A 25,309-nucleotide genomic window follows, 5' to 3' on the forward strand; every position below is an offset into this window, starting at 1 on the left:
TTATTAAAGAGAGTGGAGAGCGTATGTGCGCAAAATGTAGGCAGTTGGAGGAAATAAGTACATTAGATATATCGATATCCGACTTTGTTGCTCCAGGAACGGGGAATGAATGTAGGAAGACAAGTAGTGTGATAGGAGAGAATGAGAAAATAATAGTTGATAGTGTGGAAGGTGTGAGTGACTGTGAAAGTTTAGGAGATGGTTTTTTTGGGAGAGTGAATTTAGATTAAGAGTGACTGACCTGCAGAGGGAGATAGATGAGTTGAAAGAGGAGGTGGAATGTCTTGTGAATGAGAGCAGAAGTATGAAAGATAAGATTAGGAGAATGGAAGAGATAAATGCAAGGCGAATCAGAGTAGGAGAGAGAGAGAATTTAGGGAGTATGAGTGAGAGGTATGGGGGTGCTAGAAGAGGAGAGAATGGAAACATTAGAAGAGAGGGAATGAGAGAGAAGTATGGGAATGCTAGCAGACGAGAAGATGGAAACAGTAGGAGAGATGGAATGAGAGAGAGATATGGAAGTGCTAGAAGAGGAGAGAATGGAAACGGTAGGAGAGATGGAATGAGAGAGAGGTACGGGAATGCTAGAAGACGAGAGGATGGAAACAGTAGTAGGAGAGACAGAATGAGAGAGGGATATGGAAGTGCTAGAAGTGGAGAAAATGGAAACAGTAGGAGAGAGGGAATGAGAGAGATGTATGGGAGTGCTAGAAGAGGAGAGAATGGAAACAGTAGAAGAGAGGTATGGGAATGAAAGAAGAGGAGAGAATGGAAACAATAGGAGTGAGGGAATGGTAAGAGGTATAATGTATGGCGACTCAATGATCCGTGGTGTTCAAGATAGGATGCGTGAGGAGTGTTTGCCAGGAGGAACAATAGAAAGGGTGGCTATGGCAATTAAGAGAGGTGAAAGGGTGGATGAGATGATTGTGATGGTAGGAATGAATGACTTGAGTGGTAATGTAAGTCGGGCAGTGAGAGATATGAGATTTTTGCTTCAGACTGTACGGAAGAAGACAGAGAGAGGAAAAATGGTGTGCGTGTTGCCTAGGTATGATAATGATGAGCTGAGCAGAAGAGCGGTGATATTGAATGGCATAATAGCGAGAATGTTTGGCAAGAGAGGACTGGTATATGTGGATGCTTGGAGTGCATTTGAGGAAAGAGAGGAATTGTATGCGAGAGACCATTTACATTTGAATGAGGAAGGACGTAGGCATCTGGAGAGATTGCTGTTCTGAATGAGTCAGTGTGTCCCAGGGTGGCCTCTTGTGGGAATGGATACTTGGGAGAAGGGAGACAATGTCAGGTAACACTGAGCCCAGTGGAGTCTAGAAGGGATAATGCTGGGTATAGAAACAATGGCATTTATATGCTTTATACTAATGCCAGGAGTATCCGGAATAAGGGAAAGGAATTGGTGGCGCAGATAGCATCAGCCTGGCCAAAAATTATTGCAATCACTGAGACGTGGTTGACAGAAGGGGATATAACAACAGGAATAGAAGTTGCTGGGTATAGCATTTTTCGTCAGGATAGGAGGGGAAAGCGTGGTGGTGGGGTACTGCTTATGATAAGTGATGACCTATGTCCTCTGAGAGTGGAGAATTTGGAAGGAAGTGAGACAAATGATTTTGGGAGCGTATGGTGTGAGGTAGAGGTAGGCAAGACAGGATATTTAGTGGGGTGTTGCTACAGACCCAGGAGCACAGAGGATGGGGACCAGGAGATGTTTAGACAGCTAAGTTTGGCAAGTGCAAGAAGAATGATTATTATGGGAGATTTTAACTTCAGTAGTATAAATTGGAGAGAGGAAGATGCATGTAGCAATAGGGGAATGGAATTTCTAGAATTCTTGAGGGACAAATGTCTTAGGCAACATGTAACAGAGGGAACAAGAGGTTCAAAAGTTTTGGATTTGGTTATAGCATCAGAAGAGTTGATAATAACTGAGTTGACGTCTCTCCCACCAGTTGGAGAGAGTGACCATATGGTGTTGACTTGGAAAATGAATAGACATGCAGGAGTATCAAAGAGACGGGAACTTATGAGGAATTATAAGGCAGGTGATTATAATAGTCTTAGACATCAACTTCGGGAAGTTTCATGGAGGGAGGAATTGGAAGGCCGGGATATCACTAGTGCGTGGAAAATTGTGAAAGAATATTTGTTATCAGCAATGGTAAGTTGTATACCATGAGTGAAGAAGAGGATGCAATTTGGAGTAAAGTGAATGACAAACAATATTAAACAGGATTTGCATGCGAAAAAGAGGCTATGGAAGAGATATAAGGAGACAGGTGAAGAGATGCATGAGGAATATAAGACACAGGCCAGAAGAGTGACTAGTGTGGTAAGGAAAGCGAAACTGGAATATGAGAGGAGATTGGCCCTAAGATCCAAAGAAAATCCTAGGGAATATTTTAGCTATGTGGCCAGTAGGAGGAGAAATGACTGTGGAAGAATGATATTGTGGGATAAAAATGGTAATAGAGTGACTGATGCAGAGGACATAGTGGAATTGTTCAATGAACACTTTATTGGAGTATTTCATCCTAGAGGAGTCAGTTTTAATGCTAGAGGGATAGGACTGGTTCGAGGTCTGGAGGTACAGGAGGAGAGTGTGTTTCAGATACTGAGTACTCTGGATGTCAGTAAAGCTGTGTGACTGGATGGTATTTCACCACGAGTTTTGAGAGAATGTGCTAGGGAATTGACAGTGCCTTTAACGTGGCTTTTCAATGAAAGTCTGGCTTTGGCAAAGGTGCCCAGGGAATGGAAGGAAGGTAAGATAGTGCCATTGCATAAGGGTGGTAACAGACTGGAAGTGTCTAATTATAGGCCAGTCTGTGTGTCATCAGTAGTTGTTAAGATCTTGGAGAAAGTAGTGAGGGACCGTATACAGCATTGGGCAGATGAGGGTAATGTTATCTGTGAGAGTCAACATGGATTTGTGAAAGGACGCTCTTGTTTTAGCAATATGCTAGCCTTTTATAATAAAGTTACAAGAACATTAGATGAGGGAAAGGCATATACTGCAATTTTCTTAGACTTGGCGAAGGCATTTGACAGGGTGCCACATGATAAGCTGATATTTAAGTTGCAGCACATGGGTCTGGATGTCAGATTGGCCAACTGGATTCAGGATTGGCTGTCTGATAGGTATCAGAGAGTTGTGTATGGTGGAGCAGTTTCCAGGAAGCAGAGGGTTACAAATGGGGTCCCACAGGGCTCAGTACTAGAACCTATATTGTTTAACCTTTATATCAATGACATAGCCAGTGGATTGCAGGGGATATTCAGTTGTTTGCGGATGATGCGAAGCTGGGAAGGATTATTAGTAATAGTGCAGATGTGGTAGCCCAGCAAGAGGATTTAAATAAGCTAGATAGATGGGCAAATGAATGGGGGTGTCAGTTTAATGCAGCAAAATGTAAGGTTTTGAGGTTTGGGAAACATCGATGGGATGCTGCATACTCTATGGGAGGAGTTATACTGGAGGAAGTAGGGGAGACAAGAGATCTGGGGTTGATGATTGATAGAAACCTGAAGTTTAGGGGACATATTGCAAAGGTGGTGAAGATAACACAGATGATTGCTGCTATTATGAGAAGGACACTGCCCTGCAGAGATAAGAGGGTTATCATTCCGTTGTATAAGTCTCTGATCAGACCACACTTGGACTATTGTTCTCAGATTTGGTCCCCAGGATTTGAAGGGGATAAATTAACTGTGGAAAGGATACAAAGACGGATGACAAAGATGGTTTCAGGACTGTACAAGGATAGTTATGAGGATCGGCTGAGAGAATGTGGACTGCTGAGTTTGGTGGATAGAAGGAGGAGAGGTGATATGATTGAGACTTTTAAACTGTTGAGAGGTGGTTACAGGGTTGACACTGGGGAGTTCTTTCGTTTGGTTGAACAGCGGGAAGGAGTGATGACAAGAGGCCATCCCTGGAAGTTACGAAAGGAAACTGTGAGCAAAAGGGTAAGGAGTGGTTTCTTTGTGTGGATGGTGGTTGAGCCGTGGAATGCATTGCCTGATGGAGTGGTGGGAGCGAGAATGGTCAGTGAGTTTAAAGAGTGGTATGATAGACTTTGTGTTTCTCAGGGGGGGAGACTTCCCCTCGATGAGTCTTGACAGACTTTGTGTCTTAGGAAGGACCTCCCTCGATGAGTCTTTTGACTCCTTGGAGGCCTGAATAATAATAATAATAATAATCTAAGGATGATAGGGTTGCTTCATATGCTGATTCAATCATTAAAGGTGTGGTAAAAGATAAAGTGCAGAAGACATGTTTTACAGGTGGTACAATAAAACAAATATCGGATGCTTTGCATAGAAGGAAGGAACAGGCATCAGAGGTAGTGGTGGGCACAAATGACTTGAATAGTGCGACAAAGAATGTGGAAAAGGATTTAAAGATTATGGTGGTTAGTTTGTCACCCAGAAATGTCAATAGTGAATTGAGAAGGAGATCAGTGATACTGAATGACAAAATGGCTAAATTGTGTCAGGCAGAGAGTGTTCAGTTTGTGAATGTATGGAATGAATTCGAAGGGAAGTTAGAATATTTCAAAGACAATGGAATGTATTTGAATGGGTTTGGTGTTGCCCATTTGGAGTGATTGTTGTTTAATAAGAGTGTACAGGATTTTGTATAGTGCAGAGTGCACTATACGAAATTAGTACAACTAAGAGTCAGAGAGAGGTTGAGAAGCAGGTTGTGGAAGGATGGGAAGAGGATGGATAGAAAGGTCAGGAAGTGATTATAGCAGAGCAAAGTGATGCAGTGCATAATGGTAGGGGATCCCTTCCATCTCTTCATGAGATTGGCTGACTCACCTTACACAGGTTTCTCATATTCTAGATGGGATTTGAACCTTGATCTTTTCATCCAGGATATTAATGGCAACTGAACTGTGAGATTTTTTAAACAGCTATGAACCTAGCACAACCTAAGAGCTAAGTCTGAAGTTCTGAAGGCTGAATGGTCCATTGTTAAGCAGTCAAATGTTGTATAACTTACTGAATATATATACTTGAGTTGAAGAACAGTTTAATCAGTATGCTTTTTATTATATGCTGTCATTTGTATAACATTCTTTTTAAGTATGAACATATTTAATTCTGAATTATTAATTATTTATCATAATCACTATTTTTGTGACTCTTTTATTTCAATAGGGTAGTGAAAACTGGCATTTTAATGCTAAATATGGGAGGTCCTAGTTCTTTAGAGGAAGTTCAAGATTTTCTTACTTGCTTGTTTACAGATGAAGATATTATTAAAATTCCTCTTCAAAGGTATGGTGCAACTTTCTTTTGTAGTTGCTATTCCTTTTAACGTATTAATTGAAGTAAAAAGTCCTCGGTTTTAAGGTTTTCATTGATTTCTTAATGTAAGCAAATAAATATTACTCAACCAGATGGCTGTATTGTTTGTTCCTGTATACACTTTCTGACTTAATAAACTATTAATATTTTTGATCTTTGCATAAATATTGGCCAACCTTCAGTCTAGTCACTTCAATACTGAAATCATTTTTTCTGTGATTTTAATGTGCACTGCTTCTCCACTTCTGCTGATCCTGCTAGAAAAGATGTCGAAAAATTCAAACAGCAGTGACCTCACAAATACAGTGTATCCATCAGAATTCAAGATAATTCAAGAATCCAACCACCTTTATCATTTCTTCACTAATAATCCTTCCATTGTTACTGGATATGTTACCTTTCCCATTGGCAGTTTTGATCATGATCATAACTTGGTGCAGTTTTCATGCATATAATGCTTAGAGGTTGAAACAATTCTAATTGAAAATTATGGAAAATCATCCTGTTTGTGCAAAATTATGGTATGATTTCCACAATTTCTCTTCTTCCTTTTTATTGGATGATTTGCTCTTATTCCTCTAATGTCTGTTAAAATATAATAATTAAAAGTAGATTTTTAAAAGGTTTAAAAAGGACAAAACTTGCATTGCATCCACATGGCATTAATGCATTTTGATAAAGCTGTTGGTTGCAATTTCTGTTTATCCAACTCCTATCCCTTCTTAGTGTTCATATAGTTATCGTGTAATATTAACAAAGACAAAGCAATCCTCCAGACATATTTTGACTTGTCCATCAATGGACTGTGGATAATCTCCTCTTAGACCAAATACTTCACACTTGATACCTCTTGCACTTTTCTTCAGTGAGGAATTAGGGCAAATCCTAAGTAACGGATACCAGTGCATTTGAAAATGGCCATCCACTGTAATCTTGATTGTTTTCTTGTTGTACTAAGGACCTATGATTTAGCCTATCCTGTTTTATACATTTTTACACTCTTATTTCACTCACATCTGCCCTACATCTTAGAAATTAGCTCATATCCAGCTTATTCTAAACTAAGAACACATCTGTTCTAGGCCACCTGAATATAATTTTGATTCACACATTATTATTTGATTCACAATTATACTTTAATTTAATTTATTAATTTTCAATGCTAAATATGGTAAACATATGCTAAAAATGTAGAGGGATGCATTGTATTATTATTATTATTATACAATAGACATGGAGTCCAGAGACCCATTATGGGAGACTCAAACTAAATATTTTATGCACAAAACCTATTATACCTCTCTTTAAACTCATTCACTATCAGGGAACTCGCAATTAATTCTGGTAAACCATTTCACTCATTAACTTCTTTTCACACAAAAAAAATCTGTTCTGCACCCTTACTGACCATGCTCTTACACTTCCACAGATAATCCCTAGTAATCTGGCTATTTTCATATATTGAAAAATTTCCTTTGCATCAATTTTATAAAATCCCTTTAATGTCCCTTTGCGAATGGAAGAGATGAATGCAAGGCGGATCAGATAGGGGTGAGAGAGAGTTATGGGAATGATAGAAGAGGAGAGAATAGAAACAGTAGGAGAGAGGGAATGAGAGAGTTATGGGAATGATAGAAGAGAATAGGAGCAATAGAAGAGAGAGGTATTAGAATGGTAGAGGAGAGAATAGGAGCAGTATTAGAGAGGGAATGGGATAGAGGTATGGGAATGATAGAAGAGGGGAGAATGGAAATTGTCAGAGAGAGGAAATGAGAATGCGAGGGATTGCTGGAACCAGGGATAGAGTGATGCCAGGAGACAGCAAGTAAGTAGGGAAACATCGAGAGAAAGGGTTAGAGGAGAGAGAGTGAGGGATGCAAGCGGGCAGTCAAGGAACAGAGTGGTAAGAGGTGTGATGTATGGAGACTCGATGATCCGTGGGGTGCAAGATAGGATGCCAGAGGAGTATTTGCCTGGATGGGTGATAGAAAGTGTGGCTATGGCAATTAAGAGGGCTGAAAGGACAGACGAAATGATTGTGATGGTGGGCACGAATGACTTGAGAGGCAATGTAAATTGGGTGGCGAGAGATCTGAGATTCTTGCTTGAGGTTGTACAAAAGAAAACACAGAGAGGAAAGATTGTGTGTGTGTTGCCCAGGTATGATCGTGACAAGCTGAGCAGAAGAGCAGTGATAATAAATAGCATAATAGCCAGATTGTGTCAGAAGAGAGAGGATTGGAATATGTGGATGATTGGAGGGCAGAATGGAACTGTATGAGAGAAACCATTTGCATTTGAATGAGGAAGGACAAAGGCATCTGGAGAGATTGCTGTTTTCTGAACGAGTTGGTGTGTCAATGCAGGGAAACTAGAATTCCCAGGGTGGATGGTAGCAGGGGTGGCCTCTTGTGGGAATGGGTGCATGGAGGAAAGGGGACAACATTAGGTAACACTGAGTCTAGTGGGACCTATCATTAGATAGGTATAGAAGCAGTGACATCTTTATGCTTTATACGAATGCCAGAAGTATCTGAAATAAAGGAGATGAATTGGTGGGGCTGATAGCATCAGCCCTGACCAAAGATTATTGGGATCTCGGAGACGTCGTTGACGGAAGATGATATAATAACAGGAATTGAAGTAGCAGGGTACAGCATTTTTTGGCAGGATAGGAAAGAAAAATGTGGTGGTGGTGGTGGAGTACTGCTTATGATAAGTGATGATTTATGTCCTCTAAAAGTTGAGGCTTTGGAAGGCAGTGACACTAATGGTTTCGAAAGCATATGGTGTGAGGTAGAAGTGGCCAAGACAGGAGATGCTTAAACATCTCCTGCTCCCCACCCTGTGCTCCTTGGTTTGTAGCAAGGAGCACAGGGTGGGGAGCAGGAGATGTTTAAGCAGTTGTGCTTGGCAAGTGCAAGAAGAATGTTTGTTACGGGAGATTTTAACTACAGCAGTATAAGCTGGGAAGAGGAAAATGCATGTAGTAATAAAGGAATGGAATTTCTAGAATTCTTGAGTGACAAATGTCTTAGGCAACATGTAATAGAAGTAACAAGAAGTTCAAGAGTTTTAGATTTGGTCATAGCATCAGAAGAGCTGATAATAACTGAGATGACATCTCTCCCACCAGTTGGAGAGAGTAGCCATGTGGTTTTGACTTGGAAGTTGAACAGGCATGCAGGAGTGTCAAAGAAAAGGGAACATATGTGGGATTATAAGGCAGGTGATTATAATAGTCTTAGATATCAACTAGGGACAGTTCCATGGAGGGCAGAATTGTAAGGCCAGGATATCATTAGTGCTTGGGAAATTGTGAAGGAATATCTGTTAGCAGCAATAGTAAGCTGGATTCCACGAGTGAAGAAGCAGACACAATTTGGTGTAAAGTGGATGGCAAACAATATCAAACAGGAACTGCAGGTGAAAAAGAGATTATGTAAGAGATATATGGAGAAGGGTGGAGAGCAGTGCACGAAGAATATAAGACACAGACCATGAGAGTGACTAGTGTGGTGAGGAAGGCAAAACTGGAATATGAGAAGAGATTGGCACTAAGATCCAAAGAAAATCCTAGGGAAAAATTTTTTAGCTATGTGGCCATTAGGTGGAAAAATGATTGTGGAAGAATAACATTGCTGGATAAAAATGGGAATAGAGTGACTGATGCAGAGGACATAGTGGTGTTGTTCAATGAGCACTTTATTGGAGTATTTCATTCTGGAGAAGAAGGTTTTAATACTAGAAGGATAGGGCAGGTACAGGGTTTAGAGGTGCAAGAGGAGAGAGTGTTCCAAATACTGAGTACTCTGGATGTCAGTAAACTTGTGCGACTGGAAGGTATTTCACCATGGTTTTTGAGAGATGTGCTAAAGAACTGACAGCTCCATTTGACCTGGCTCATCAATAAAAGTCTGGCTGCAGGAAAGGTACCCAAGGAATTGAAGGAAGGTAAGATAGTGCCGTTGCATAAGGGCGGTAGCAGACTGGAAGTGCCTAATTATAGGCTAGTTTGTGTGTCATCAGTAGTTGTTAAGGTCTTGGGAAAAATTAGTGAGGGACTATATACAGCATTGGGTAGACGAGGGTGATGTTATCTGTGAGAATTAACATGGATTTGTTAAGTGGCACTCTTGCTTTAGTAATATGATTTCCTTTTATAATAAAGTGACAAGCACAGTTGATGAAGGAAAGGCATACACTGCCATTTTTTTGAATTTTGCAAAGGCATTTGACAGGGTGACACATGATAAGTTAATATTTAAGTGATATTTATATTTGCAGTACATGGGTTTTAATGTCATGTTAGTCAACTGTATTCAGGATTGGCTGTCTGATAGGTATCAGAGATTTGTGTATGGTGGAGCAATATCAAGGAAGTAGAAGGTTACAAGTGGGGTTCCACAGGGCTCAGTACTGGGACCTGTGTTGCTCAACCTTTAATATTAATGACTTTGTCAATGAATTGCAAGGGGATATTGAGTTGTTTGTGGATGATGTGAAGCTGGGAAGGGTTATCAGTAATAGTGCAGGTGTGGCAGCCCTGCAAGAGGATTTGAATAAACTAGACAGATGGGCAAATGAATGGGGATGTCAGTTTAAAGCAGCAAAATGTAAAGTATTGAAGTTTGGGAATCCATCGATGGGAGGCTGCATACTCAATTGGAGGAGCTGTACTGGAGGAAGTAGGCGAGACAAGAGATCTGGGGGTGACGATTGATAGAAAACTGAAATTCAGAGAGCATATTGTAAAGGTGATGAAGGTAACTTAGAGGATTGCTGCAATACTGAGAAGGACACTGACCTGTAGAGATAAAAGAGTTATCATTCCATTTTATAAGACCCTGATCAGATCACACTTTGACTATTGTTCTCAAGGTCCCCAGGATTTGAAGGGGATAAATTAACTGTGGAAAGGGTACAGGGGCAGATAACAAAGATGGTTTCAATACTGGACAATATCAGTTATGAGGATTGGCTGAGGGAATGTGGACTGCAGAGTTTGGTGGATAGAAGGAGAGGTGATATGATCAAGACTTTTAAACTGTTGAGAGGCAGTTACAGGGTGGACATTGGGGAGTTCTTTCGCTTGGTGGTGCAGCATGAAGGAGCGATGACAAGAGGCCATCCCTGGAAGTTATGAAAGGAAGCTGTGAGCAAGAGGATGAGGAGTGGTTTCATTGCGTGGAGTGTGGTTGACCTGTGAAATGCATTGTCTGAGAGAGTGGTGAGAGCAAGACTGGTCAGTGAGTTCAAGGAGTGATATGAGAGACTGTGTTTCCTAAGAAGGACCTCCCACGATCAGTCTCTTGACTCCATGGAGGCTTGAATAATAATAATAATCTAATGTTTCTATCATGTTCCCTCTTTTCCACCTATCAAACCAAACTTTGTAACCCACACACCTTCAACCTATCCTTGTAGAGAGCATTTCCCAGACCTGTAACCAGCCTAGTCACTTTTCTCTGAATCCTCTTTACCACCTCCTGATCTCCAAGAAACCTAGGTGACCAAATCTGCACAGTAGTCAAGATGTAGCCAAATCATAGCCTTATAAAGAGGGATAGAAACTTCCTTATATTTACTTGTTAGCATATTTTCAACATCCAAGTAACCGTTTGAACTATTTACGAACTTTTGCAATATGCCCTCTGAACTTCATCCCTCTGTCCACCAATAATGGTGGACAGAGGGATGAAGTTCAATCTCTAGCCTCATCAATTTCCTGCAATCCTACATCATCAATATGATATACTGCATGTAACCTTTTCAACCCGAAATGCATAACCTTACATTTTGCACCATTGAATTGACACTAATTATCCTTTGCCATCAATGCCAATTTATTTAAATCTTCCTGCTGGATATCTACATCTCCTTTATCATTCTGTTGCTCTCCCTTTGTTTTGCATTATTAGCAGACATCCGAATATCACCCCTCCCTTATTTCCCTGTATCATTATATACAAATTAAAGAGTAGTGGCCCTAGTACAGAATCCTAAGGTACTTCACTAATCACCCTCATATCCATCTCCATTTGCTTCAACTTTTGTAATAGTTTTCCATGTGGTATCCTTCTATCAAACGTCTTTGCAAACTCCGGTAGTTTCATGGTGTAGCCATTTCATTTATCCAGTTCTGCTGTCACTTTATTATAAAATGTGAAGAAATTAGTAAGACAGGATTACATTTATAAAGCCATGCTGCCCACTATAGAGTATCACATCCTTATCCGCCCACTGTTGGATTTTATCTTTAAACAACTTTACCAATACATTAACAACCATTCCAGATATATTCATGGATCTGTAATTGAGTGTATAATTGTATAATTGTATAAGCTTAGGAGACCGCTTGGAGATATAGCATGAAACGAGGAGTTGAGCAATAAGGAAATAAATCCTGCTTGGGAACTGACAAAGAAATACATAACAGCATCAATGTGTGAATGTATTCTGAAGGTCAAAAGGCTGAATAAGGTAGGTGTAAAATGGATGAATGAGGAGCTTAAGCATGAAATATGAAAGAAGAAGGTACTTTGGAGGTAGTACAAGATGAATAATGGTAATAATCAGTTACGTGAAGAGTATAAAGGACAAGCCAAGAGAGTGACTCAGTTAGTAAGGAAAACAAAATGCAGTATGAGCAGAAATTCACAAATCCAGGCAAAGAAAAACCTCTCTATCTATATGTTCACTGGACATCGACAGATGCCATATTGTCACTCCGATGCTCGGTGATATGCTACATCAGGCGTCTCCACGTAGTCCTGTTGTTTGTTTTTCTGTCTGGAGGCCTCAACTCTGAAGATCAGTCACTGTATACACACCATCCATCTCATTGATGGTCTATCCCTTCCTTTTTATCCAGGAACTTTACCTTTTATTACTGTTCTGAGAAGTTCCCCTTCCATCCTTTCAATGTGCTTTCAAAAGCACATTGAAATTATTTTAACTCCCAAATTATTTTAACTTTCTTCTGTCGATATCCTTAAGGAGCCTTAAAGTTCTACTGATCTTTTCTAACACCTATTCATTTGTATCCCTTTCAGTATATGATATCCTCAACAGCCTTCTGTAACACCACATCTCAAAAGCAGATATCCGTTTCTTATCTGATTTCTTTAGTTCCAAGTCTCACATCCATAAGTCGCTGTTGGAAAAACAACTGCATCCAAAATCCTCAACTTTGTTCCCATGGAGATAGGTTCATCCTTCCAGATTTTAGACAAGTCTCTGACTGTTGTTTTAGCCATTCCCAACCTTCTTCTGATGTCTTCTGAACAGCAATTCTTCACATTAATAATGGATCCCAGGTACTCAAACTTGCTGACCTCCTCAATTCTTTCTCCATTTAGGTACACTTGTTTCTCAAGAGCTTCACTGTTTGTATTTTCTTTGAGAACCATAATCTTTGTCTTGCTAGGATTGAGTTGAAGTCCTCTGTTATTATTGATCTTGTTAACTTTGTCAAGAGTTAGTCCTAGTTCTTCCATGTCATTACAAAGGAGTACTGGATTACCTCAGATTACTGATCAATCTACCTCCTATCCTAATTCCTGTCTTGAGCTTATCCAGTCATGCATGATGTCCTCCACATATATACTAAACAAGTGAGGAGAAGCAAACATCCTTGCCTAACTTCTTTTCCAACTTGAAACCAATTAGTCAATCCAACACATGTTCTTACTGTGGCTTCTTGCTCCTTGTACAAGTTGGCTATCATCCTGATAGTGTGTTGAGGAAAACCCATTCTTTTCATTACTTCCCACAGTTTCACATGCTCAACATAGTCAAAAGCTTTAGAGTAGTCTAAGAAACACATTATCAGAGAGAGTCCGAATTCTTTATATTTTTCTATGATCTGTGTAAGGCAAAGGATCTGATCTCTGGTATCTTTCCTAAAACCTGCTTGTTCCTCGGGCATCTCTGCCTCAAATTTGGCCTCAATCCTATTTAGTATGATCTTCAATAAAATTTTGCTTGCATGAGATATTAAACTAATAGTTCTATAGTTAGTGCATGACTTCATATCACCTTTCTTATGTAGTGGTATGAAAACTGACTCTTCCAGTCTCTAGGCCATGATCCTGTCTCCTATATCCTTGTAATCAGTGTAAACACTCTTATCCCTCCATCCCCTAGGTCCTTAATTAGCTCTGCTGGGATTTCATCTGCACCTAGGACCTTCTTGCTGTTAAGCTGCTTAACTGCTCTTTCAGCTTCATGCCCAAGTGGAGGAGGTTCCAAATCAAAAATTTCCTGTTGAGAGGGCTCCACATTTTCTTTATCTACTCTACTGTACAGTTCCTTACAGTATTCTTTCCATATGTTTTTGATTTCCAACTCTTCTGTTAGTAATGCTCCATTCCTGTCTTTGATGACATTCAATTTGGGTTTAAACTCGTGCTTAAGTCACGAACTAAATAAAACATTCTTTTATAATTGTGCCTCATCATCTGGAACTCTATCTCTTTACAGTATAGAACTTTTCCTTGTCCTGCCTTAATGGATCTTCTGACTTCTCTATGTAATCTCTTATATTCTTCAGTCCCTGTGTCTGTTTGTTTTTCCAGCCACCTTCTTTTGATTAGTTCCCATGTTGACTCTGATATCCATAGGTCTCTTGGTCTTCTTATTGGGCCGAGATACTTCTTCGCTGTATCCTGTATTATCACCTTGACTTCTTCCCAAAGCATTTCTAATGAGTTCTCCTCATTTGTCTCCAAAAAATCATCCAACCAAGTTAATGTTTCTCCTGTGAATCACTAGGAATTACTCTAACATCCAATCTAGTGGGATGCACCTGACCTGGAAGTATTCAGAGTCTTAGTCTTACTTTGGCTCTTACTAGCTAATGGTCTGTACCACAATCTGCTCCAGGACAAGTATGCACATCAGAGATGCTCATCTTCCACTACTGGAGAGCCGGGATGTAATCAGTCTGGTACCTTGACCTGTCAATGTTAGATATCCAAGTGTAGGTCTGTCGTGGGTGTTTCTGGAAGCAGGTATTGATAATAACTAATCTGTTAGCACAGGCAAATTCCAAGTCTTTCATCATGGGTGTTACATCCACCCAGACCAAACATGCCACACTCTGGCCTAACTCTCATACTCTTTCCCATTTGCATTTAAGTCCCCTAAGATGTAAAGTATGTCTCTCCTTGGTTGGCAATCCAAAACAGTTTGTAAGTTTTCATAGAATTCCTCTCTCTCTTCTTCAGGCCTATCCGTGTAGGGTGCATAAACTACTATGATTGATTCTCGTAGGAAGGCTTATACGTTGGTTATACATGATTATTATTTAACTTAAGGAATTCACAATGTACACTAGAATATAAATTAAATTAAATTTTAATATATATTTCCAATATTTCAGCAACGTCACGTTGCCATCTTCAAAGGAACTTAAAATAAAGACATGCACGCAGGCACTACACACAGTAAATGAGGCTTTTATTGTTTCTCCTAAAAGTCCTGATGGTGCCTCCTAACGGTAGGTATTTTTGGCCATTGGGATGGTCTCCTGATGTACGTCTCCCAAATTTGGGGCAGTCTCATGCAACCAAATTTGTTGAGGTTTGGCATGTTTCTTAGGGCTGAGGTTAATTCCATGAAAAGTCTTTCAAATTTGAAAATTTCAAATTTAATTTATATTCTAGTGTACATTGTGAATTCCTTAAGTTAATTACCATGATTGATTCATTGATAGGCTGAGCCTTAAGTCTAATAGAAAGTATCCTATAATTAATGGGGTTATAACCAAGAAGGCGTCTTGCCTGAGCTGTCTTCAGTATCACATGGTGTGATACTGAAGACAGCTCATGGTGTGATACCCATGGTGTTTTGAGTCACCACCTGAGTAAATAACTAGCATACCATCCTGTGTTTTTGAAGTGACCTTCTCCATTCCATCTGGTCTCTGTAATTCCCAGGATGTAAATTTTATACTTATCCATCTCTTTACAGACAATCTCAAGAGTACCCATCTGTAGACCCCGAACATTCCATGTGCCTATGTAAAATTCCCTTCTGAGATTAATCTTATACCTTCTGTGTTGCTCATTCACAATATCATTGACTTTTGATGGAGACTGTAATATACTTCTCGAACAGGACCCTCTGCCTAGCCCTGAACGCAGCTATGATTATTCTGCATGACAACCCATGCAGCATGAGATGTGTTATAAGGCACAACCATATTAGTATTTTGGAGCAAAGTCACTGCAAGAAGAAAGTGGTAGGGTTACAGAGGCACTCTCCACATAAGATGAGATGATAGCAAAATAGAAAAGATTCACCCCCTAGCCTTCGAATACTCTAATAGCATTGGGGGAAGGAGCAAGAAGGAAAGAAAAAAGGGGAGGGACCAGTCTACAGATAATATTAGCAGATGTATATTACGTGAAGTAAGGCATGGTCCAGCATCAGGTACCTGAGGTTTGCCATGCCCGTACTCACTAAAGTGAGCCCTTGAGGAAAAGCCTCACACAGCTTTTTAGATATGTGGCAAGTAGAAGGAAGAATGATTATGGTAAGATGATGTTAATGGATGAAAATAATAAAATGGTAACTGCTGCAGAAGATATTGTTAAGGTATTCAGTGATCAATTTATAAGGGTTATAAATTGAAACAGATGAGATTAGATAACAGACTTCTGAGTTGGATCAGTGACTGGTTGTCAGATAGGTATCAGAATGTTGTATATGGGGTGCAATATCCCGTAATAGGAAGCTCACTAGTGGTGTGCTGCAAAAGGGTCAATTTCGGGACTATTGTTATTCAATTTATATGTTAATGATATTGGAATGGGTTTAACTAGTAATATGCAGCTGTTTGCAGACGATGTAAAATTGTCGAGAGAGCAATGCAGAGTCCAGCAATTGTTATGGCCTTGCAGAAGGACTTGAATGGATTGGTTGAATGAGCAGGTAAGTGAAACTGTCAATTCAATGTTGCAAAGTGATGTTTTGAGATTTGGTAAGCAATGATGGGATGCAAAGTACACACTTGGTGGGGAAACTTTAAAGGAAGAGAGGAGATGAGAGATCCATGAGTGATGATGATGGAAACAATGTGGTCCCTGAAATTCAGGGGCCACATTGCACAAGTTGTGAAGACGTCACATCAGATAATGGCAATGATGCGGAGGACCGTGACATGTGGAAATAGAGAGGTTATGATGCTATTGTGTAAGGCATTGATAGGCCTCATATGGATTATTGTGCACAGATTTGGTCACAAGGTTTTCATGGTGATGAGGGTATATTGAAAAGGGTCCAGAGAAGATTCACAAAGGTGGTCAGTGGTCTTTGGAATGTGGAATATGAGGACAGATTGAGAGAATGTAAATTGCAAAGCCTCCTGAATAGGAGGAAGGGAGAGGGATGCAATTGAGACATATAGTGTAGACAGAGGTTGTTATCAGGTTGACATGGAAGAGATTTTTCATAGAATGAGAGAGGGGGGGGTAGAACAAGAGGCCATCTCTGGAAACTTTATAAAGTGGGTGTGAACAGAGGGGTGAGAAGAAGGTTCGTATCAGGGAGAGTGGTTGGTGAGTGGAATGCATTGCCTGAGTGTGCTGTGAATGTAGATACATTGAATCATTTTAAGGCATGGTTGGATGAGCATTGTGTTCAATAGTGTGTACCTCCCACGATGAGTCTCGGACTCCATGGAGGTCAGATGTTATTGTTGTTTTTTTATTTTGTCTCAGATAAATTACATACATGCATATAATAATAATGTTTTTATATATAATATTTATAATACATTGCATGAACACAATTGTGCATAACAGATACTTGTACGTACATAATATTTTTTTTAAAAGCATAATAATAATAATTGTTTACAATGTATATTATTATAATATTAACAATGATGATTATTACAGATTTTTTTTTTTTGCATTTTGTACACCCTATATATACAATAACAATAGATATAATTTCTCTATATAATAATTTTTTTAATAATAATATTTTTTTTATTATCATCAGAGTATTTACATATGTACAAATAAGACATATTACATTTTCTGTTCTGTACAAAATTCTGTAAGTAGTTTAAAGTACCTTATTTCTTTTTAATATTTTTTTCTTTAAATAAAAATAGACAATTTTTTTTTTATATCAGCATCATCATTTATTATTATACACAGTATTGACATATACATTACAATTATTTGCAGTCTATGATTATGAGGATTAGTTGAATGAGGCAGGCTAATCTTCCCCCCCCCTACTTCAAAGCTAGGGTTAGCTTTTATGAAGAGAATACGATTAGCCTTCACTATTTATCTTATTTGGTACTGTTTATGGATGGAATGTAGGTGTTGGATGCTGGTGATTGGTCATGTGTATATAAGCGTTAATGCTATATTAACTGTGTTGGTATAGTTTCCAGAGTTCGTGTTTCAATGTTCTTTCAAATTTCTTGGTAGGTTATTGAGTAGCATGGTATCAGATGCGATCTCACAAAAGAACCATATGTGATTTGTTGAATGGTCTAAGGATGTAAAGAGTTGTTGTGGGTCATGTTATGCGATATGTGTCTCTGTTGTTACAATAGGTGATGTTGAAGTAATTTCTTAGTAACATTATGTAATGTTTCAGATTTTTAATGCTCAGGATTCTGTTTCTAAGAAATTTTCCTATATAATATTTCTAATTTTGTTAGATGGCTGTTTGATGTGTTTGCATAGACCGTTATACCATACCTGAGTAGAGATTCACAGATGCCATGATATAGGAGTTTTTTTATGTTAGATGGAATCATGTCTTTTACTTGGAAGAGTTATGCTGCAATGATGCAGAGTTTAGTATGTAGGTAATCTATATGTTTTGTCCATTTCAGGTGGCAATCTATGTAGGCAAGGTATTTTGCATGTGTTACAGGTTTGATTTCAGGACATTGGCAGGTATTTTTGTTGTTAATGCAGCGGGCTCGTGATTCTCGGATTATGTATTATTAACATCTGTGTCTTGGTGCTGTTGATTACAATTGAGTTTTGGTAGAAATATGTTGTCATTTCATTTAGGCCTTGTTGTGCTTTGGCAAGAGCTGTGATGATGTCTGTGTGAACTGCTAGTAGCACAGTGTCATCTGCATACGGAAATATTTGATTTTGTGTGGCCAGGTTATGAACATTGTTAATGTACGAAGGATCCAGAGGCGAGTGACCAAGATGATAGCAGGTCTATGGAATGAACCTTATGAGAACAGGTTGAAGATTTGTGGGTTGCAGAAATTGATTGATAGGTGGAAAAGGGGTGATATGATTGAGACATTCAAATTACTGAAGGGTTTCTATAAGATTAATTCAGAGGATATTTTTCAGAACAGGACTGGTGGTGGGAGGACTAGGGCCATCCGTGGAAACTGGGCAAGAGTGTGGTTAGCAAGGGTGTTAGAACTAGGTTTTTTACTTGGAGGGTGGTGAATGAGTGGAATAAGCTGCCAGAGTCTGTTGTGGATGCCATGACTGTGAATGAGTTCAAGGCAAAGTATGATAGATACTGTGTGAATGTTGAATAGTTGTTCTTGACATGATGTTTAGGGTCCCCCTCGATGAGTCTAAGGACTCCTTGGAGTTGCCCGTAATAATAATATTAATAATAATAATAATAATAATATTATGTTGAATAGAGTAGGTGATAATATGGTGCCTTGTGGGACACCGTGTTTTAATTGTATACCCTGGCTGTAACATGAGCCTATTTTTGTTACTTGTGTTCTGTTTGAGAGAGAGTTCCTGAACCAGGTATGCAGTTGTTCCTCTTATCCCAATTGAGTATAGTTTAGTCACTAGTATGTCATGTTCAAGTGTATCAAAAGCTTTAGTTAAGTCAAGCAGTATAAGGACAGTGTACTTGTTTTTATTGAGGGCTTTGTTTACAGCGTCGGCAATGTCTTCTAATAAAGTGATGGTGCTTTTTTTGCTTTCTGAAAGCCATATTGTTTTTGTGAGATAATGTTGTAGTTCTGTAGTCTGGTGTGTGTTATTTTTTCTAGACTTTTTGAAATGACAGGTAGGTTAGCTATTGGTCTGTAGTTCTGTGTATCATTTCTTTTACCATGTTTGTAAATTGGCATAAGTATCGCAGTTTTTAGTTGTTGTGGAATAATGCCAGTGTCAAATATTATGTTCACGAGTCTCAAAGGTAATGGATTTATTTGTTCAAAGTGTGTTAAAAGGTCTATGAGTCTTATTTTGCCTATTCCTGGAGTTGTCTTTGGTTTTAGCTGTAAGAGTGCTTCCTTCAGTTCCTGTTTTGTTACAGGTGGAAAATACATAGTTTGCTGTTCACTTTGGTAATTTTTTTTTTTTTTTGTTTATCATTGGTAGATTATCTTTTTTGAATTGTGTGATATTGTTTGTGAAGGCATGGTTGAATGAGTCTGCTAGTTCCTCTTGGTTTATATCCTGACCAAAGTTTTTTGCAATAAAATCTTATGCTGAAGTTTTCTTTTTTCTAGTTAGTAAGTCATTAAATATAGCTCATATTTGCTTCACATTGTGATTATATTCTCTAAATTTTTGGAAGTAGTAGTGTCTTTTTGCCCTATGAATTTTTGGTGTTAGTTGATTTCTTGTGTTTTTATATAATCTTTGTAGTTGAGTGTTACTGAGTGACTTTTTTTTAGTCTCTTCCATAGATTTTCCTTTACAGTAATACTATTTAGAATGTCACCGTTTATCCATGGATTATTGTCTGTTTGTTGCCTTGTTTGTGTAGGCTTTGTTACTTTTTGTATATTTCTGTGAACATTAGTTGGAAGTTCTCATATAAAGTTACAGGATCGTTTATTTTGAGTAGGCAATTCCAGTCTGTATTTTTTAAAAGGCTGTCAACAATGCTCTTTAATATGATTGGGTTTTGTCAACTTTTATGGTGGTGGGAAGGGGGAAGGTAACATAATGAAATGAAGTTGAGACAAAGTAGTGATCGGCAATTTTGATGTTAATTACTGATGATGTATATGTATGGATGGGAGCCCATATGTTGATATGGTCAATGCATGATTGTGTTAGTGACTTATTGAGTATTTCTTCTCTTGTTGGGGAGTTTATAGTAGGGTTTATGTTGTACTGACTTAGTATATCAAGGTATGTGTTAGTGATTGAACAAGCATGGTCAAGAGTATTTATGCTAATGTCTCCTATTAGGATGAGCCTATGTGTTGTATGGGGTTCAATGGTGCTTAGCTATGATTCCAATTCATGCAGAAGGCTGAGTGGATTATTATCTGGGGTCTGTATATTATGTTTATTGTGTATTATTATTATTATTATTATTATTTATTATTATTTATTATTATTATGGGTATCTCCATGGAGTCAGTAGACTCATCGCGGGAGACCCAAACTAGCAAAACAATATCTGTCATATCTCTTCTTGAATTCATTTACAGATGAAGAGCTCACAACTAAGTCAGGCAATGAATTCCACTCATTCACCACCCTCCAGGCAAAAAACCTTGTTCTGACACCTTTGTTAACCACACTCTTCTTTAATTTCCAGAGATGACCTCTTGTTCTTCCATCACTATCACACAGCTGAAACATTTCCCCTGCATCAATCCTATAAAAACCTTTTAGTAATTTGAATGTTTCTATCATATCCCCTCTTCTTCGCCTATCAACCAATCTCTGCAATCCACAAGCTCTCAATCTATCAATGTAGGGAGCATTTTTTATATCACTCACCAACTTGGTCACTCTTCTCTGAACCCTCTCCACAGCCTCCTCATCTCCAAGAAATCCAGGTGACCAGACCTGAGCACAGTAATCCAAATGTGGAAGTATCAATGCTTTATAAAGGGGAATAATAACCTCTTTATCTCTGGATGTCAGTGTGTTACTCAACAACCAAGTAATCCTATGTGCAATCTTGGACACCTTAGCAATGTGTCCTTTGAACTTCATTTCCCTATCTACCAATACCCCTAAGTCCCTAGCCTCATCAATCTCTTGGAGTACCTTTCCATCGATGTAGTACACAGCTGGTAATCTTTTAATCCCAAAATGCATGACTTTACACTTTTCCACATTGAACTGACATCCATTTTCTTTTGCCCATTTTACCAGCTTATTTAAATCCTCCTGCAAACTTTCAACATCAGCTTGATTTTTTATTGCACTACACAACTTTGCATCATCAGCAAACAACTGAATATCTCCCTTTAAGCCGTTTCCTATATCATTTATATACAAATTAAACAACATTGGCCCAAGCACAGAGCCCTGAGGCACACCACTGGTCACCTGCCTCATTCTGGACTCGGCTCCTCCATACACCACCTTATGGTATCTCTCCCTGAGCCATTCTCCTATCCATATCACCAATTTAATATCCATTCCCATCTGCTCCAATTTGCGTAACAGTGTTCTATGGGGTATCCTGTCAAAAGCCTTAGCAAAATCCAGAAGTACCACTGTGTAGCCAGTTCCTTTGTCCAACTTGGATGTTATTCTATTATGAATAGTTAATAGATTGCTAAGGCAGGATCTACCTTTAACAAAACCATGTTGGCCTCTATAGAGTATCATATCCTGATCCACCCATTCTTGAATTTTGTCTTTAACCAACTTTTCCAATACTTTTACCACTACTCCTGAGATGGTGATTGGTCTGTAATTCAATACCGCAGTTTTAGAGCCACCCTTATGCAAAGGAACCACTGTGCCTAACTTCCACTCCCTAGGGACCATACCAGAGTTCAAACTTAAATTAAATATCCAGGTAAGAGGGGTTGACAATTCATTTGCACATTCACACAACACCCGAGCTGATATTCCATCTAAGCCTACTGCAGTGTTTGCATTTAAGTTTTGCAATATATTTAATACCTCTGATTCTTTAGCTTCTTCAATTCTCACATTAGGTATTGCTATAGGTATAGAGGTATCCTCACTTGGGTGATAGACTTTTGAAAAGTGATCACTCAGTAACTCGACTATTACATCTGATTTTGTCACCTCAATACCATCAGCACCCACTAAGGTTATCCTTCCGAAGTCATTCTTCCTCTTGCCACATAGCGGAAGAACTCTTTGGGATTACCCTTGATCTCTTTGGCTAAGGTCTTCTCATAATCTGATTTAGCTTTTCTTACTATGCTGGTAACCTTCCTAGCTTGAGCCTTGTACTGCTCATGGGTGTCCTGATCGCCTTTCTCCTTGTAAATTCTCCATAACATTTTCTTTTTTTGCAGTTCAAGCTTGATACTACTGCTCATCCATCTAATGCCTGCCTTGTTTGACCTCCTGACCATGGGGACACAATCTGATATTGCTTTCCTCAGATACCCGCTGATTTTATCCCAAGCACTGCTAACATCTTTCCCTTGCAATATGTTCTGCCATGGGATGGCTGCAAGCTCACTCCAAAGCTTGTTATAATTGCCTAACCTGTAGTTCCGTACATACCCCTTCTTAATAGAAAAATCCACAGATTTTGCAACCTCCCAAGTCAATACCACATGATCGCTTTCACCAACTGGAGGTAACGAGGACACCTTACTTATGCATATAACCTCTGAACCAATAACCAGGTCCAACACTCTCACACCACGTGTCCCTTCAGTTACATGCTGTTTCAAGTAATTATCTCGTAGAAGATGTATGAACTCCATTTCCTTTTTGCTACGTGATATTTCCTCCTTCCAATTGATATCACCATAATTAAAATCCCCCATAATAATCACTAAGCCTTCACTCATTGCACTAAGTTGCTGATGCATGAATTCAATATCTCCCCCCGTACTCCCTGGCCTATAGCAGCATCCAACTGTATATTTGGTTGCGTTGGTCACTATTTCACACCAGACTGCCTCAAATGAACTCTCATTCACATGTCTATCATCATGATATACTACTTTCTTTGGCTGCAACACATCAGCTATCATCAACAGTACTCCTCCTCCTGTTCGATCTTCTCTATCCTCCCTGAAAATACTGTACCCATCACATTCAATTCCAGTGACCACATCTTCTGCTGACAGCCTAGTTTCACTAATGCCTACAACTTTTGGTGAGATTTCACTGACTAATGCCAAAAATTCTTCTCTCTTATTTCGAATGCTTCTAGCATTGGTATACAAAAATTGCAGATTCCCTCTAGATCTTGTACCGTCTTTAGAACTGATATATAAGTCACTAACTACCGTAGTCCTATGCCGATTTTTATCCCCTCTCTTATGCAATTTATTCTGCCTATAAGGATCAATAAATACACAATCAGTGCTAAAGTTCCTCTCTCTTACACTCAACCTTTTCACTATTAGTTTCCCTGCCCAATAACTTCAACCTGTTCAGAAAACAATAACTTCTTCAATCGCTTATGTCCTTCCATGTTAAGATGCAGTCCATCTCTAGCATACAACTGCCTTTTTCCTTCAAACACACTCCAAACATCAACAAACTCCAGACCTCTTTTTCTGCACATTCTTGCAATCATATCATTCATTATCATTGCTCGTCTACTTAACTCATAATTGTCAAAACGAGGCAGCACACACACTATTCTCCCATTGACACTTTTCCTCTTCACAATATCTAATAATGTTCATAAATCGTTTCCTACCTGATTTATACTACCTCTCAGGTCATTCGTACCCACCATAACTATCATCTTGTCTGCTTCATGCCCTCTCTTTATTGCTAAAGCCACTCTTTCTATTGTCCCATCAGCCAAGCACTCCTCATGCATACCACTCTCCATACCCTTAATCATAGAATCACCATATATTTTACCACTCTTAACTTCATTCAAGTCCACACTCATGGACTCATTCTCTACACTGTTCAGCATGACTCTCCCAGCTTCATTACTCAACTCTCTATTACTTACCCCCCCACTCTCACTACATCTCATTTCTTCTAGGCCACTTGTGGTTTTATTATGTTGATTCCCAATCACTCCCATACTATTTATTACTGAATCATTCACCAAAGACTCACCCATATGTAATCCTGTTCTAGTTACTTTGCTATGTTTGTCACTATTTGCGATTTCCAAAATCAGTGTTTCTGCATGTTCAAAACGAGTTTGTTTTTTGGTCACAGTGTATTTTTCTTTGATAAATGCCATGATACCACCTCCTCTTTTGTTTGCTTTACATAAGTTGTAGGTTTGGTTATTATTAATGTTGTATGCGTAAACTTCTGTGTCATTTATTGCAGCTTCTGTCAGTATTAGCGCATCTATGTTTGTCAAGGTGTAGTTGAGCAGTGTTATCAATGTAAGCCAGTGTTTCTTTATACTTCTTATATTTGTGTGTATGATAGTGAAGTTGGTATTGGTGGAAATGTTGTCTGTCCATTTCTTTAAAGAGTCAAAGACCTTGATGTTTATATTGTCTGACTGGATATGTTCGCCTAGATTTGAGATATCCATTATATAGTTTTTAAGGTGATTTTAAATCTTGTTCTTAAGGATGTGGTGAGTTAATGTTTTATATTGGTAGGCTGTATAGGTTGGATTCTCTTGCAATTATATAAACTCTAGTGTTTTCATTCTGTCTCATGAATATCTGTGAATCTTTAGTCCATAGGAACTTGTTGTTTTTCTCTGTTTTTGTTTTCCTTGTTTGGTATAAAAGATTTTTAAAGTATGGAATCCAATGTTCAGATGTATAAATTCGTGTTGGGAGTTTCTTGTCAGTTAGGATCGATGTTGTCGGCCCTGTTTTCTTGCTTGCTGCAAGAATGATGCGATCTCTCAGACTCTGCTGGTAAAATGAGCGATTATTGGTGGTGGTCTCTCTTTCTTTTTTGTGGGCCTCGGTTATTATAGGCACTGTCTGTGTTTGTGACTGGAATGCCAATTTTGGTGCCGATCAGTTGCACTATGTTGCTTAAGTCTTCTGTCTTTTCTTTTGGTGTTCCTTCTATTTCATTCTTTTTGTAGTATGTGTTTGATTTGGCATTTCAGGATGTTTAACTCTTTTTGC

General features: G+C 38.9%; 1 protein-coding gene across 3 annotated transcripts in view; it reads left to right on the forward strand.

Moving 5' to 3' along the window:
* FeCH (ferrochelatase, mitochondrial) overlaps positions 1-25,309 on the forward strand; it is a 227,938-nt gene that overhangs the window by 53,078 nt on the left and 149,551 nt on the right. For all 3 annotated transcript variants that reach the window (XM_090412719.1, XM_090412718.1, XM_090412717.1), the window contains one exon: positions 5,191-5,310. In XM_090412719.1, coding sequence (XP_090268845.1) covers positions 5,191-5,310 — 120 coding nt within the window. The remainder of the gene's footprint in view (positions 1-5,190; positions 5,311-25,309) is intronic.

The sequence above is a fragment of the Typopeltis vanoorti genome, chromosome 23 (assembly GCF_054136105.1).
Source record: "Typopeltis vanoorti isolate ZY-2024b chromosome 23, IOZ_Tvanoo_1.0, whole genome shotgun sequence".
Lineage (NCBI taxonomy): Eukaryota > Metazoa > Arthropoda > Arachnida > Uropygi > Thelyphonidae > Typopeltis > Typopeltis vanoorti.